Below are 16,764 nucleotides of genomic sequence, written 5' to 3'. Positions count from 1 at the left end.
ATCTAAAATATATTTAATAAACATAAATATAATAAAAAAATATTTATTTATCAATATTAAAAACATATATAGAATAAAAAATAAACTAATTTTAATTTTACTTTTCAAAACTAAAAACATATCAATACGAAATGAAGTGAGTACTTCTCCGAGGAAGACTAGTCACTTTACCGAATGAGACCTAGCTAACACTAGCATGCAATATCACATATCCTAAAATGATTTGTTAATCACATCAAGACTAAATCTATTAAAGAAAAAAAAAATCAGGTTGATGCGTTTAAAAACTCGAAATTAGAATTGATTGAGAAGTTCATAAAAGAAATTGATTGGTATGATGATATCTTACTACTTTCAGCGATATAAAAGCTCACGGGTGGGGAAAGACGATGAGGATACGTTCAACTTAACACTACATACACTCCTGCGAAGAATATAATAATATTGCAGTTCAAGAAAATTACATAAGTGGCAGACAGTTGATGTGGAAAAGGATCATAGCGTCAACAGGATATTGAACGGAATCATTACGTCATAAATCATAATATTTCAATTCATGGTGGAGAAATTTTCAAAAATAGGTGTAATGACTAATGTGTGCTGCATTTATTTTTTACTATAGTATAATCCATTAATTTCCATATATATCAAACTGTGGGCTGATTATCCTCTTCATCGTTAATTAGTTGCACACTAGCTACTTGCCTTCATAGGTGAAGACTCGTGGAATATATTTATAAGTATTTGTACCACATAAATATAAACAAATAAAAATAAGATTTATTTATTTTTTTACTAAAAGTTAGGAGACTCGAATCCGCAACCTCTTAATTGAGTATGAGGAGACTATGCCATTTGAGCTATTACTCATTGACAAAAAAATCCGCAACCTCTTAATTGAGTATTTGAGCTATTACTCATTGCCAATGAGTAATAGCTCAAATGGCATAGTCTCCCGATACTCAATTAAGAGGTTGCGTAAAAAAAAAGATTTATTTATCTTGTATCATATATAAGAGTGCATGTTAATTTTATAAATTAAAACATTATTAAAATTTTAAATTTTAATGTATTTGTTAGAAATAAGAGACTAAACTGGAGAAAAAATTTGTGTATTATTAAATGTATTTAAATTATCTGAAATGATACGATATAAAAAAATATTTATAGATGCTAAAAAAAGCGTAATAATAAAAACGTAATATTTTATAATAAATATTTAAATATACTAAATAATTCTAATGAATACTAATTAATCTTAATATATTCTGACAGTATTTATTTTAGGGCAATTCACCTAAATAAATTGTTTCACATTTAAAATTATGCAAATGCATTGTTTCCAAAACGAAGAGCAAATGCATTGTTTTACATATCTATAGAAACCGCTACTAGCAGTAGCGGTTTACACAAACACAGAATCCACTGCTGCCAACTGCGGATTACGTTGAGTTGTGACAACATGAAAACCGCTTTGCCTCGCGGTTTCTGCATAATTATGGTTGGTCATAAATCGCTACTACCAGTAGCAGTTTATATGCATTGGAACACGTGTGTAAACCGCTAGAGGCAGCAGCGGTTTACGTTGAGTATGAAAACAAATAGTAAAACTAATTTTTATTTAAAAAAATAATTACAAAACAAATAATTAATGGTATATACTATTTAAATAATATCATAAATAAAAAAAATTAATTTATCATTTCACAATATAATTTAAAAACTATAAATATGCATGTAATAAATTTTTTATTTGTATTTATTATTAAAAGTGAGACCAAATTACAAATAAAAAAATACAATACTCAAAGTATTAAATTATATAAATCAAGATTAATTTTTTTTATTCTCATCTCTTTTAAAATTTATAAATAATAAAAGAATTTATTTTTAGCCAAAAGTTCACTAAATCATATATTTTTCTCTTTAAAAATCATTTCATTCTCTTTTATTTATATCAACCATACAAAGGAGATTCGGAGAGTTTGAAACATGGGTTGTGTTTTTTGTTGCTGATTTGCATTTGAGGTTTTAGCTAAATGAATCTTTTTTCATTTGTGCAACTTTATTGTCTTATGCCAAAAAATAAAAACTATTTGTATTTTATAGTTGATTGATTTGATAAATAATAGTGATAGCATCATAATTTTGATGAATAAAATAAAAAAATATAAATATGCATGTAATAATTTTTCATTTGTATTTATTATTAAAATGAGACTAAATAGCAAATCAAAGAGTAAGACAGAAGTCACCAAAAAAAAAAAGAGTAAGACAGAATACTAAAATATATAAACTAAGAATAATTTTTTTTATCTTCATCCCTTCTAAAACTCATTAATGATAAAATAATTTATTTTTAGTAAAAAATAGTGAATTCTTTTATTTGATTTGTTATTTTTAGTGAATTTTTTACTAAAAATAAATTATTTTATCATTCATGAATTTTAGAAGGGATGAAAATAAAAAAAAATTAGTTTTAGTTTATATATTTTAATACTCTTTGAATACTCACTCTTTGATTTGCTATTTAGTCTCATTTTAATAATAAATACAAATAAAAAATTATTACATGCATATTTATATTTTTTATTTTATTCATCAAAATTATGATGCTATCACTATTATTTATCCAATCAATCAACTATAAAATACAAATAGTTTTATTTTTTGGCATAAGACAACAAAGTTGCACAAATAAAAAAGAAATTCATTTAGCTAGAACCTCAAATGTAAAATCAGCAGCAAAGAACACAACGCATGTTCCAAACTCTCCGAATCTCCTTTGTATGGTTGATATAAATAAAAAAAATGAAGTGATTTTTAAAGAGAAAAATATATGATTTAGTGAACTTTTGACTAAAAATTAATTATTTTATTATTTATAAATTTTAAAAGAGATGAGAATAAAAAAAATTAGTCTTGATTTATATAATTTAATACTTTGAGTATTGTATTTTTTTATTTGTAATTTGGTCTCACTTTTAATAATAAATACAAATAAAAAATTGATTACATACATATTTATATTTTTTAAATTATATTGTGAAATGATAAATTAATTTTTTTTATTTATGATATTATTTAAATAGTATATACCATTAATTATTTGTTTTGTAATTTTTTTTAGATAAAGATTAGTTTTACTATTTGTTTTTATACTCAACGTAAATTGTTGTTGCCTCTAGCAGTTTACACACGTGTCCCAATGCACATAAACCGCTATTGGTAGTAGCGGTTTATGACCAACTATAATCATGCAAAAACTGCGGCTGACAACAGCGGTTTCCATGCTGCCACAACTCAACCTAATCCGCGGTTGACAGTAGCAGATTCTGTGTTTGTGTAAATCGCTACTGTTAGTAGCGGTTTCCATAGATATGTGAAACAATGCATTTACGTCTTCGTTTTAAAAATAATGCATTTACGTAATTTTAAAAGTAAAACAATTTATTTATGTGAATTGCCCTTTATTTTATATTTGTTAAATAAAAAAATATTTAAAAATTTTTATTAATTATAAATTTATCATATGCTCTTAAAATACATATTAGCTAAATTATAAATTAAAATATAATATGTGGATTATATTATTTGCGTAAGTATTTAATTCTTTTTAAAAAAATATATATCATATTATTGTATTTATTAAACTATTTTATAATTTATTAAAAACTAAAAATATTTTTTTATAAAATTAAATAAAAAATATTTTTGTTTTTTTAATAAATTATAAAGATATTTTAATAAATACAATGATATAATAAATAAAAAAACTAAATATTTATATGAATAATATAATCTACGTATCTTATTTTTATTTGTCTGTATTCTTAATATGCATAAATTTATCATTATATTAAAGTAAATATTTTTAATTTTTTTGAAAATATAAAATTAAATTTTTAATTTATTTTTATATATTTATTAAAATAAAAATTTAGAAGTTTTGACTAGTAAGAATTTTAACCTATAAACTGTTGTGATTTATTAGATGCTCCACTGTAGTGTTGGTGTAAAAAAAGAGTAGTAGCGGTTTGCAGCATTATTCTTTAGCTTTTATCCTTCAAGAAAGAAAATTCCAAATGAATCCAAAGGAAGTCACTATTTAAGGCCAAACCTCTCTCAGCACACAAAACAACACATACAAGCAAAGCCTTCAATTTCAAAGGGCAAGAACCATTCCTTCACCGGTCACCGGAGCAACCGGTAACACACATACAACTAACTCAACATGATAGCTTGCGCGGAGCACTTCCTGCCGGGAAATGACGCCGAACCGAAGCCCGACGACGACGTCGTTTCCAGCCTCTCCAAAACGCTTGGCGTTCAAGCCATCACCACCGACGACTTGGGAATAGCAAGCAAGGACTTCGGCGGCTTGAAATTCGTGAAGCCTTTGGCACTCGTAAGGCCCTACACCGCAGACGACGTTGCTCGGGTGGTGAGAGCGGCAGCAAGGTCTCCGACTCTGACGGTGGCGGCACGAGGGAACGGCCACTCCATCAACGGTCAGGCCATGGCGGAGCATGGTCTCGTCCTCGACATGCGCTCCATGGACGAACTTGTCCAGCTCGTGAGGATTAACGGCGCACCATACGTCGACGTTTCGGGAGGGGCATTATGGGAAGACGTCCTGAAACGCTGCGTTTCGGAGTTCGGTTTGGCCCCGCGCTCCTGGACGGATTACCTCAGCTTAACGGTTGGCGGAACGCTGTCATATGCAGGCGTGAGCGGCCAAGCGTTCCGTTACGGCCCGCAGACTTCTAACGTAACGGAATTGGAGGTGGTTACGGGGAAAGGAGAAACCATAGTATGCTCAAAAACGCAAAGTCCAGAGCTTTTCTTTGCAGTTCTTGGGGGTCTAGGTCAGTTCGGTATCATAACTAGGGCCAGGATTGTACTTCAGGAAGCTCCACATACGGTATGTGAATAATATTGTATATTTTTTTTGTGTTTATTTATTGACATTTTTAATTAGCTCCCGAATTTTCGGTGGTGGGATGCATGAGCGTGCGACACGTAGATAGAAGGTGATTATGTTTTGTTTTGTTTTGTTAGGTGAGATGGATAAGGGTAGTTTACAGCGAATTTGAGGAGTTCAGTAGCGATGCAGAGTGGCTGGTGAGAAGAGAAGAAGGTGAATCGTGTTTTGACTACGTGGAAGGGTTCGTTTTTGTGAACAGTGACGACCCCTCCAACGGGTGGCCCACTTTGCCATTGGACCCTCAACAAGTGTTCGACCCCATTCATATTCCTCCCTCTGCCGGTCCTGTTCTCTATTGCTTGGAGCTCGCTCTTCACTATCGTCACTCAGACCACCCTTCCCGTGTTGATGCGGTATGTATGTATCTAACCTTACTCCCATTATATTCTATACTCCCTAGTAAGTCTAAGGTGTGGATCCTAAGGGGCCAATCATGACTCTGTTTGACCTCGGTGGTTGCTAACTGGGTCCCTCTTAATTAAAACTCTTAACCGTAGACGGGTGGGTCCCCGGTAAAACAGGTGAATATACGACGGATATAGTAGAGTTGGAACTACTAGAGTGATGAATGGAGGACGGCTTATTATTATTCTCGTCCAAACTTAATGGCGCACATATAGCCCACCGTGTCATGTGTGCCTATTCTATAAAATACAAAAATTGTTAAGAAATGCTATCTAGTCTAGTGTAATAATAAGAAATTATTTGAGAATTTTGTGTCTCCATTTGAAATGGGTGCTGAGAACTGACAATACAGTAATGATGTATCTTCCGTTGGATTTTCTGACGCTTTCGTGAAATAAAAAGGCCCATGCCTTAGCAAAAATGACCCAAACGGGACTGTACTTTGCACTTATCGTGATGGCACTGTGGTAATTTCGGTGCTGATCATTGAGATCTCGCTGACGTTACGGTCCCCACAGTTGCCAGAAATGGCCAAAACGCCATCATTTTCTGGAATCTGTAAAGCATGAAGCCATGAACCGTGTGTGTGATGGCGTAAATGCCCTCCTATTATCATATAGGTTGTTGATGGATTGCTTGGACGGCTACGATTCATCAAGGGTCTCAAGTTCCAGGTGGACATGGGATACACGGAGTTCTTGCTACGTGTAAAGCGTGACGAGGAGCATGCGAAAATCAACGGCGTTTGGGATGCGCCACACCCTTGGCTGAACCTGTTCGTTTCAAAGTCCAATATCGCCGAGTTCGATAGCGAGGTGTTCAAGAAGATCCTCAAGGACGGTGTCAATGGCCCCATCTTAGTTTACCCTCTCTTGAGAAACAAGTAAGTATATACATATATGTTTAAACTCGTAATAAAGAACTTTATGAATATATGGTGTGGACTGGTTCACTTGTATAATTATTTTTATGTGAAATTAAAATTAAAAAATTATTAAATAATAATTTAATTAAATATATTAAATTATTTAATTATTTTAATTAATAATTTTACATGAATACAATTATACCAAATCATAAATATTAATAAATCACATTATGGTAGTTAAAATTTAGAGCGTGGGTCAAATACATGAGGCTGTTTGAGTGAGTTAAACATAATAATAATATAAAAATATTATTTATATATTAAAATTAATTATTAATATATTTATTTATAAATATATATGTAATTTAATTTATTTTCAATGTATAATAATAAGATGTTTTATTCTTTTTAATAATAAGGTGTTTTAATTTGGTCATATATTCTCAAGTGGTAAAAGCTAAGGGACATTTGTTTTTGTTTTGTTTGTATAATGTATGTGGGCCGTAGAAAAAAGATTTAATTCCTGAGCAATATGCTGGGTCTTGCATTGGAATTCAATTTCGTTCTTATTATAACAACAAAGGTCCCCACCCACCTCGTGCCCAATGTTTCTGCATGCCAGCCAGCCAGCCAGGGTGTGCTACTTGCATACAGTCACGCGCATTCAATTTTGACCCATATAGATGTTAATTAGTGACATGGTTAATTATTAATTAGCGATTAATTTTTTATGATGATCAGGTGGGATAGTAGACAATCGGTGGTGGTGCCAGAGAGTGACATATTCTACATAGTAGCATTGCTGAGGTTTAGTCCAGCACCACCAAAGGGACCATCGCCTCAACTCTTGGTGGAACAGAACCGTCAGATTCTTCAGCTTTGCTTAGCCAAAGCCTTTGATTTCAAGCTATACTTCCCTCACTACCACTCACGACAAGATTGGATCAACCACTTTGGTAATCATCAATGGTCCCGATTCGTTGAAAGAAAGACCGCTTTTGATCCCATGGCTATCCTTGCTCCTGGACAGAAAATTTTCTCCAGAGTCCCTCAACCTTATTCTCTCACACAATAATAATAATAATAATAATAATAATAATAATAATAATAATATTTTCTTCTTCTTCTTATCACTACTATTTCTTACCCTTATCCTTGCTTTTGTTTTGATGTCCCTGTCAATTGCAAATTTGCAATGCCCCCTAGGCCTTACCGATCCAAAAAATAAAAAATTATATAATGATGCATCCATACATTTTCTAGGTCGGAAATTTTGTTAACTTTTTCTTTTCTTTTTGACGCAGTCTATTAATGATTTGATGGTCAGATTTATGTGTTATCTACTATGACCAAAATCATATATACAGCAGTAGTAGTTCAATGTACTATGTGTGTGTTTCAACTACAGTTTATAAACGAGAGTTTGAATAAAATTAATTTTATAAACTTGATTTTAATGAAAAATAAGTTTGTATTAAAGTGATTTATGTTTAGCAATTTTTGCATTAAAATGAGTTATAATAAAATAAATGTTGTTTGGATTATACTATTCAAAATTACTTTTAGATAAAAAATTACTAAAATAGATACCAACTTAAATAATTTTTGTATATTATCTTATCATTTTAATTTAGATAATTGCATAGATCTTATTAATTAATTCTATAATAAAATTAATATTTATACACTAAACTAAAAATAATATATAAAAATTGACAAAATATATTTTTAATTAAAACTAACAAAATATAAATTTTAGAGAGTACTTAGAATAATAAAAAAAATTAAATATTTATTTTGGTAGTAATTGAAATAAATCAAAAAAATTTTTATGATATTTTTTATATAGTATATTTTTAGTATCTTTAGTACTCTTTTTTAATATGCTATAATTTATTATTATTATTATTATTATTATTATTATTATTATTATTATTATTATTATTATTATTTATAATTAATTTTTTGTTTAATTTATTTTACCTAATAAAATCAATAAATCATATTATAAAAAAATAATAAAAATAATAAATAATAAAAAAAAAAGTTCATGTAAACAAAAATAATAAGATTTCCATAAATAATATAATAACATGCATAAAAGATAAAGTTGGTAAAAAATAAATAAAGATGAAATATTGATGGCTAAAAATCCGTTGGTAAAACGCAGAAGTTTAGAATTATAGCTTCTTGTAAACGTGGTTGTGAAAGCAAAATCACTTATGCGTTCATGAATCAAAAATTTGCCAAACTAAAAATTAAAGTTTTTAAAAAGGCTAAACGTGCTTTTTCTCTTGTAACGCGTTTGCCAAACACACAACGTTGATGATTGATGCAATGTGGGTGACACGTAAATATTTCATCAGATTAATTTGTTGGCGTCATTTTCATCCTATCAAGAAAACTGGTGCCGCTATAATAATGCGTTGTCAAGGCAGTCATTTTCACTTTGTGTATTTGGAATTCAATCCTTCAGAAGTTACATGCTATATATACTCATCTTCAAATTTGGACCACCCACTACCATATATATGTGTCTTATTTGAGACACTCTTAACTGGCGTTGATGTTTCAGTTTAAGTAGTGCCTTTCTCCAAACACCATGCTCCATCAAATTATAATTTACAGAAATATTTGGTAACCAAAGAAAATCTGCCAAAAACAGCCATAACTTAATTTATTTAACATTCATTAATTGTTGCGACAATTAATTAATGTTAAATAAGACAAATTTTGGCTGTTTTTTTGTCTATCTAACATTATCCTTTTCAAAATCGAAGAACTAATATTCGAACACGAATGATGAAATAATTATGTGATTGCATTGTTAAAAGTTAATGGAAAGAAATTAAAGAAGTAAAGTAGATACCCTCTTTGATTGTATGATTTCTTATACTTTCTTTTGTATAACTTCTTTTTCTTCCCTGCTCTATATATAATCTTTTTAATTACCATTTACATACTCTCGCTAATGCAGAAAAAGTTGTGCAAATAAATACTTGCAAGAGGACCATCTAATGTAGCTTTAGGATGCCATAATAAATAGATGACGATTTTTTTAATGAGGAGTGCTAGGACTAGTAATTTTTGTAATTTATAGTCATTAAATAGTTATTAATAATATTTTTAATGGTGTGAGATTTCATCTAATAATGTAAAATTACTTACTTTTTTTTTTTTACTAATTACATACTAGTCAAAATTTAATAAAAGTGTATACTTTCTCAAAAATAATAATAATAATAATAGGTGTTTGCTACGGTACGATGATAAATTTATACGTACCGATACAATAAAAATAAGGACAAATAACAAAACGCCATGTGAATTATATTATCTACATCAGCATTTATTTTTTTTTAAAAAAATATATATCATATCCATATTTTTACTAAAATATCCTTATAATTTAGAAAAAATAAAAAATGTTTTTTTATTTAATTTTACAAAACGACTCAAATACCCCTTTTTTATGTTAGAACAAAATTTATCTCCTAAAATTAATCAAATCTTAAAATTGAGCTAATTTATATTTATAAATTTTAAACAATTTAAAAAATAAAACAACATCTGCTATCAATTTCGTGGATACTATTCCATAAACCATAATTTCTACACATCTGAAAAACAAAAATTCAAAAGAACTGTTCTTCATCTTGCATGGGTTTTCTTATATCTTTCTCAAAGAACGTCTCTCTCTCTCTCTCTCTCAATTCGCATACTGAAACTCTCTCTTCTCTCTCACACTAGCCCACTACAGTCTCTCTCAGTCTCACTCGAGCCTCATCTCAGTCACACTCGCCGGCGTCTCCATGTGTCGCGGCCTTCCCTGGGATCCTCGTTGCTGGCGATAGGAGCAACTCGTCGGATCGTCGTCGCTCGTCGTCTTCTGGTTTCGGACCTCGCCGTCGCCGTGGACCGTAGTCCGTTGGTGAGTCCCTGCATCGTCGCTTCCCATATTCTGTCTTTTCCAGATTTTCCTTCTCCTTGTATTTTGAGATGATGTTGAATTGCTAATCAATTAATTTACTTTGTTTCTGATCTAAATGTTGCTGCAAATCATGAATGATGTAGGATTTTCTGAATTTGGTGCTAATAACATGAGCTAACTTTTGGGTTGATGAAAATCATCACTGAGTTAAATTTGGGGCTAAATTTTTTGTTAATGAAAATTATCAATGAGTTGAATTTGTTACTTTAATAATAAATTTGATTCTTAGTATTGATTGATTTGATTCTTACATAGGCAGTATTGGTCAAACTCCAAATTTGTCTGGGAAAGATATAGATATTGACTTTGAGATCACTCCATGGACTAGATTTACTTGTTCGGTTATGTTTTGTTGTATGTTTCTATTCTGTTTTATCTTTTCATGTGCAATTGTGCATGCATTAGTTAATCTTTTTGCTGACTAGTATTCTAAGATTAGCTTTTAACAAATTAAGGTAGATAGCGCTAATGAGCCCTTATTTAATTGAGTGCTCTTAGAATACTTGCCAGTAAAATTATTGTAATAATTCTCTTAAAATTGTTCATTTTATAATAATTGAATCAAAGAAGTTGTACCAACTTGATCTTGAAGAAGAAACGAAGTATCTTTTGGGAAAGAGGAAGAAGAAGAAGAAGCCCTTTCCCAGTGGAGCCTCCACGGCACCTGCCAAATTTTCTGATGCTTTCACAGAATCCAATTGTAATACCGTATCTAATGCGTTTGTTTGTTGTGTTTCAGGTATTTTTAGGAATTCTTTGCACAAGAGGCGCACCACTGGTGGAAAGAAGAAGGTTTGAGGTTTGGAGGAAGAAGAGAAAGTCTGCTTTCACTCTCTTTTTCAATTCTCTGTGTTTTTCTTAATTTTTTTTCCGAAGTGCCTTAGTTTCTCTTAGTTTCAAAACCAAATCCCCCCAAATTTCTAGTTTCTCTTAGTTTCAAAACCAAATCCCCCCAAATTTCAACCCTCGTCTGAATTTCAACCCAAATCCTTGGTCCATGTTCAATACCAAGATGATGACACAGAACTTTGTAGTTGATTTGAATAAGCCCTTTGTTGATCGATGATTCTAATATTTACCTGGATCACTAATTTCATGTTATTGCTTTTGGATCATATTTACAGCTGTAGTAATTTTTGGAGACTGATTTTGAATATTTTTTGACGTTATTGCTTGAGATCCTATGTGTGTGGACATGCAGATGGCCTTCTATTTCTGTTGTGGTCAATGAGACTAAAGACTATAACAAACAAATTAATAAAATTGTGTCATTGCACATATATAAAAAATCATTGAAATTTTCCAAGCGCATATGATCTATTTTGGTTGCAGAGTTGGACGATGTCAGAATTTCTTTTATATCTAGGTCGAGCTAAGTTTGTGAAGTTTTCATTAGAAGTGTGAATTTCTCTTATACAAGTCTTTTTTTCCCCTACAAAAATGCTTCCTGAATTGTGTTTCTCTATTAAAAATTTTATGCCTGTTAATGAATGAAAGTCTTACTTTTGTGTCACTGAATGACAAGACCACCATTCTCAGGCACTACAAAAAACTCCTGGATTTACATCAACCTATAGTCAGAAGGCGCATAACAGATGGCTCGAGTTAATTGTACCATTAAAGTAATGTAGATAATTATGGGATATAATTCCAGCATAATCTATCATATATTTGTTTTAATATGCTATCTGCATATAATACACGACACGTAAAATATTAATCTCAAAAGTTTGATGGCTGTGAGTTTGACTTATTTATATTTGGGAATAATTGTTGGCTCACATGCAATTTTTCAACAATAGGAGAAAAAAGATTATGTAGTAACTTACCGACTTCTTGGTGTGCACATGGCACACATAGCTTTAACTTTGTATGTTTTTCAAAAGAGTACAAAAGCTCTATAGGCTAATTAGTTTTTTTTATCTACATGGGATCTCAAGTTGAGGTCTTAATTTATTCACATTTACTTTTTAGTTATTTTTATGAAGGTTCATTCATTTGTGCTAAGTGATTTCAATTAGTTTATAGGTTTTTATTACCGCAGAACTAACTCTCAGTGCTTCTATTACACAAAAACAAAAATCACAAAATAGCAGTGAAACAAATTCAAAGAGCAAATGCAGAGGTAGTAATATATATTTATGGAAAACAATAATAAAAGACATACTTATCAATCACCATTAATTTACTTTGAATGCTTTTGTTTATAACTCTTTTTTTTAATTTAATTTTGTAATTTACATTTTTGGATTAAATTTTTCTAAAATAAATTAAAATATAAATTGAAAAATAAAAATTCAATCACCATTAAATTAAAATAGTAAAATTCATGCATGATATAAATTATAAAGCAGGACAAAGAATATTGATAGACTAAGGATAAATTCCAGAGAAAAATAAGGAGTACTTCAAGGATGTTCCAACATGAGTGTATCCAGTAACAATATTCTAGATGGCTGATCTATCATAAGAACAAGTCAAAGAAACTGGTTCGCATATATACATTCACAACAAACTGTTTTCTCCACATTCAACTAGTTGTTCCTTGTCGCTTCCTCCATTGATGATTGTTATGAAATATTGACGAATTTGGAGTCCCCAGCAGCAGATAACTGAGCTGCTTCTTCACTTTTGTACACCAATTTTGTTGTTCTCTTAAATCAATTAGCTTTGTACACCTTAATATTGCCCTATGCAGTTGTTAGCAGTCCCAAACTTTGTGGCTAGGAACATATAAATAGCTATCAAATGGTTAATCTTTTTCTAGTTTCTCGTCCCAATCGCCTTTTGGGCTCTCCAACAAATCACCTGAGTAAGACCCATCTGGTTGACCAATACATTCAAATTGCTGGATAGAAAATTCTCCTGGATGGTAAGAGAGAAACACTCAGAAAAGCCCTTGGAAAGATAAGAAAAAAGAAATAATTGATCAATTTATAAATTAACCATATCTAGTTCTAAAGTCTTATGGACTTTTCAAAATCAAGTTTGCAAGATGTATGTACAAGATCAGGATCAATGTGTGCACAATGCATGTCACATTTACAAATCCTTGCATCACAAACAATGCATACAAAAGTTAAGTATTTAACAGACAAATAGAAGGCCATGGCATAGATTTTAAACCTCATAGAATGGAATCATGTGTGAAGGAGACACCATATTGATGAAGGCATATCCCACATTACATTTGTTCTGCAAGAAGAAACAGACAATCAGCCAACCTGACCAAAAGACTCCATCATCTTTGGTTAAAAAAAGAAAAATTTGGATTCATATAACTTAAAATCAATTGGCAAGTACATTAAGTCATAAGTGCCATGGTGATTCTCATCAATTGCAGCAAAAAGCATCTTTGATGCGTACCTTAAAGCAACCACAATGAGCAATTGTTAATAACTATTTGTATCAAATTATTAAAACAGCAAAAACTTGACTAGGATAGGAAGCTTCTTTAATTGTTCTCACTTGTTAGGAATGCTTTTAATCATCAAAGTCGTCCTTGTATCTTCACCACAGAGGATTTCTTCAAGATCAAGTTGGCACAACTTCTTTGAATCAATTATTATAAAATGATTTTAAGAGAATTATTACAATGATTTTACCAACAAGTATTCTAAGAGCACTCATTTAAATAAGGTCTCATTAGCGCTATCTACCTTAATTTGTTAAAAGCTAATCTCAGAATACTAGTCAGCAAAAAGATTAACTAATGCATGCACAATAGCACATGAAAAGATAAAACAGAACAGAAACATACAGCAAAACATAACCAAATAAGTAAATCTAGTCCAAGGAGTGATCTCAAAGTCAGCATCTATATCTTCCCCAGACAAATTTGGAGCTTGACCAATACTGCCTATGTAAGAACAAATCAATCAATACTAAGAATCAAATTTATTATTAAAGCAACAAATTCAACTCATTGATAATTTTCATCAACAAAAAATTTAGCTCCAAATTTAACTCAGTGATGATTTTCATCAACCCAAAAGTTAGCTCATGTTATTAGCACCAAATTCAGAAAATCCTACATCATTCATGATTTACAGCAATATTTAGATCAGAAACAAAGTAATTTAATTGATTAGCAATTCAACATCATCTCAAAATACAAGGAGAAGGGAAATCTGGAAAAGACAGAATAGGGAAAGCGACGATGCAGGGACTCACCAACGGACTACGGTCCACGGCGACGGCGAGGTCCGAAACCAGAAGACGACGAGCGACGACGATCCGACGAGTTGCTCCTATCGCCAGCAACGAGGAGCCCAGGGAAGGCCGCGACACATGGAGACGCCGGCGAGTGTGATTGAGATGAGGCTCGAGTGAGACTGAGAGAGACTGTAGTGGGCTAGTGTGAGAGAGAAGAGAGAGTTTCAGTATGCGAATTGAGAGAGAGAGAGAGACGTTCTTTGAGAAAGATGTAAGAAAACCCAGGCAAGATGAAGAACAGTTCTTTTGAATTTTTGTTTTTCAGATGTGTAGAAATTATGGTTTATGGAATAGTATCCACGAAATTGATAGCAGATGTTGTTTTATTTTTTAAATTGTTTAAAATTTATAAATATAAATTAGCTCAATTTTAAGATTTGATTAATTTTAGGAGATAAATTTTGTTCTAACATAAAAAAAAAGGGTATTTGGGTCTTTTTGTAAAATTAAATAAAAAAATATTTTTTATTTTTGCTAAATTATAAGGATATTTTAGTAAAAATATTAATATAATATATATTTTTTTTTAAAAAATAAATGTTGATGTAGATAATATAATCCACATGGTATTTTGTTATTTGTCCTTATTTTTATTATATCGGTACGTATAAATTTATCATCGTACCGTAGCAAACACCATAATAATAACATATTCTCAATTTAATAACATATCCTCAATTTAATAACATATTCTCAATTTTACTAAGTGTATACTTTCTATCGAAGGCTTTTTCATTTTTAAGAAGTGGCACATACACCACCCAATCACGTTTGCTCAAATTTAGTCTCATGCAAAAGTTTCACATATACGTCCTTCGGTAAACGGGTCATATGATGCTACTTGTTCATTCATAAAAGGGGCTACTCATATCATATAAACATATTTTTATATAAAAATAATAATTAACGTGTAAAAATATGTTAGGTTAATTGTTTTGCTTGATTTTGGTTTTTGGGATGTGATAGGAGGTGTCAACCAAATTTGTATTAATTATTTCAATTTGAGTAATAAATACAATTATTTTTGTGGGTTGTTTTTAAAATTTAGAGATTGTGCCCAATATAAGTATAAAAATAAGGAGAGTGATAGGTAAATAATGATCATTTTGAACAATATGAATAACCATTAATTAAATAAAAATACACTACACCTTAATTTAATGCTACTAATTAAATTTAAAATTAATTTACTTTTTTAACCCTATTAATTCACATTATTCACACATTGTTTAAAAATGTTGTTGGTTACCTATACTTTTCCTAAAAATAATAATTATAGAATGCAAGAAGTAAGAAAGAATTGTTGAACAGTAAGAAAATGAATAAATTTATATTAAATACTAACTATGTGTCTCAGTTACAAAGTTACACAAGTGAATTTTTATATACAAAATGAGCTAATTAATATATCTGATATAGTGATATGATTAACTAACTTGTTAACTTATACTATTATCTTATCTGTTACAAATACAAGTTATATTTGATATCTCCTTCAAGTTCAAGCATACATATTGTAAGTTCCTAACGTGGCCAAGAGAAACTGGAGTTGTGAAGCGAGGAGAGCTTTGGTAAAAAAATCTACAAGCTAGTGCTTACTAGAAACATGGACCAGCTTGATAATTTCGGCTGCAACTTTCTCTCGAATAAAATGACAATCTATTTTAATGTATTTGGATTGCTTATGTAAGGTTGGATTGGATGCCATATGAATTGCAGAGATATTGTCACAAAAAATCATGGTCGAACTCATATCAATGTACTTAAATTTTAGAAGTTTTATTATTAACATGACTTTGCATGCAGCATTAGCCAATGCCCTGAATTTAGCTTCCATGGGACTCCGGGAAACCAAATCTTATTTCTTGCTTTTCCACGAGATTAGAGAGTCTTTCAAGAATGTGCAATAGCCTATAGTGAATCTTTTCGTGTCCAAGCAACTATCTAATCTGCATCAGTGTACATGGAGATATTAAACTTCGATTTGGCTGAGAAGAGAAGTCCCTCCCTGGTGCTGCCTTCAAGTAATGTAAAATTTTATGTTCAGCATATAAATGAGGCATACGAGGGTCAGATATATATTATGCTAGCTCACCACAGTAAATGTGATGTCAAGTCTAGATATTGTAAGATACATGAGCCATCCAATTAGCCTTCGATAGCTCAAGGCATCAGATACGGGTCACCCTCAGCGACTCTAAGCTTTAGGTTAGCATCCATAGGTGTGTTGGCGGGCTTACATCCCAAGAAACCTGTTTTTTCCAATAATGAAAGTGTATACTTTCTCTAAGTCAAAGA

General features: G+C 30.9%; 1 protein-coding gene across 1 annotated transcript; it reads left to right on the top strand.

The window, feature by feature from the left end:
• Window positions 1–4,001: 4,001 nt before the first annotated feature.
• LOC112784141 (cytokinin dehydrogenase 7) lies at window positions 4,002–7,531 on the top strand. Its single transcript, XM_025827257.3, has 4 exons — window positions 4,002–4,924; window positions 5,062–5,340; window positions 6,013–6,275; window positions 7,002–7,531. Exons 1-4 carry the CDS (start codon window positions 4,235–4,237, stop codon window positions 7,333–7,335), a joined length of 1,566 nt encoding a protein of 521 aa, XP_025683042.1. The 5' UTR covers window positions 4,002–4,234; the 3' UTR covers window positions 7,336–7,531.
• The last annotated feature ends 9,233 nt before the right edge of the window (window positions 7,532–16,764 follow it).

Source organism: Arachis hypogaea, chromosome 20, assembly GCF_003086295.3.
Source record: "Arachis hypogaea cultivar Tifrunner chromosome 20, arahy.Tifrunner.gnm2.J5K5, whole genome shotgun sequence".
In the NCBI taxonomy this organism is placed as follows: Eukaryota; Viridiplantae; Streptophyta; class Magnoliopsida; order Fabales; family Fabaceae; genus Arachis; species Arachis hypogaea.
This window is presented reverse-complemented; position numbering and strand designations above follow the sequence as displayed.

Bases quoted from the DNA above. Each gene is read 5' to 3' on its own strand.
- LOC112784141 (XM_025827257.3), top strand. From the start codon at position 4,235: ATGATAGCTTGCGCGGAGCACTTCCTGCCGGGAAATGACGCCGAACCG. The intron at 4,925-5,061 runs GTATGTGAATAA...TTGTTTTGTTAG, and splicing joins TTCAGGAAGCTCCACATACG to GTGAGATGGATAAGGGTAGT. The intron at 6,276-7,001 runs GTAAGTATATAC...TATGATGATCAG, and splicing joins TACCCTCTCTTGAGAAACAA to GTGGGATAGTAGACAATCGG.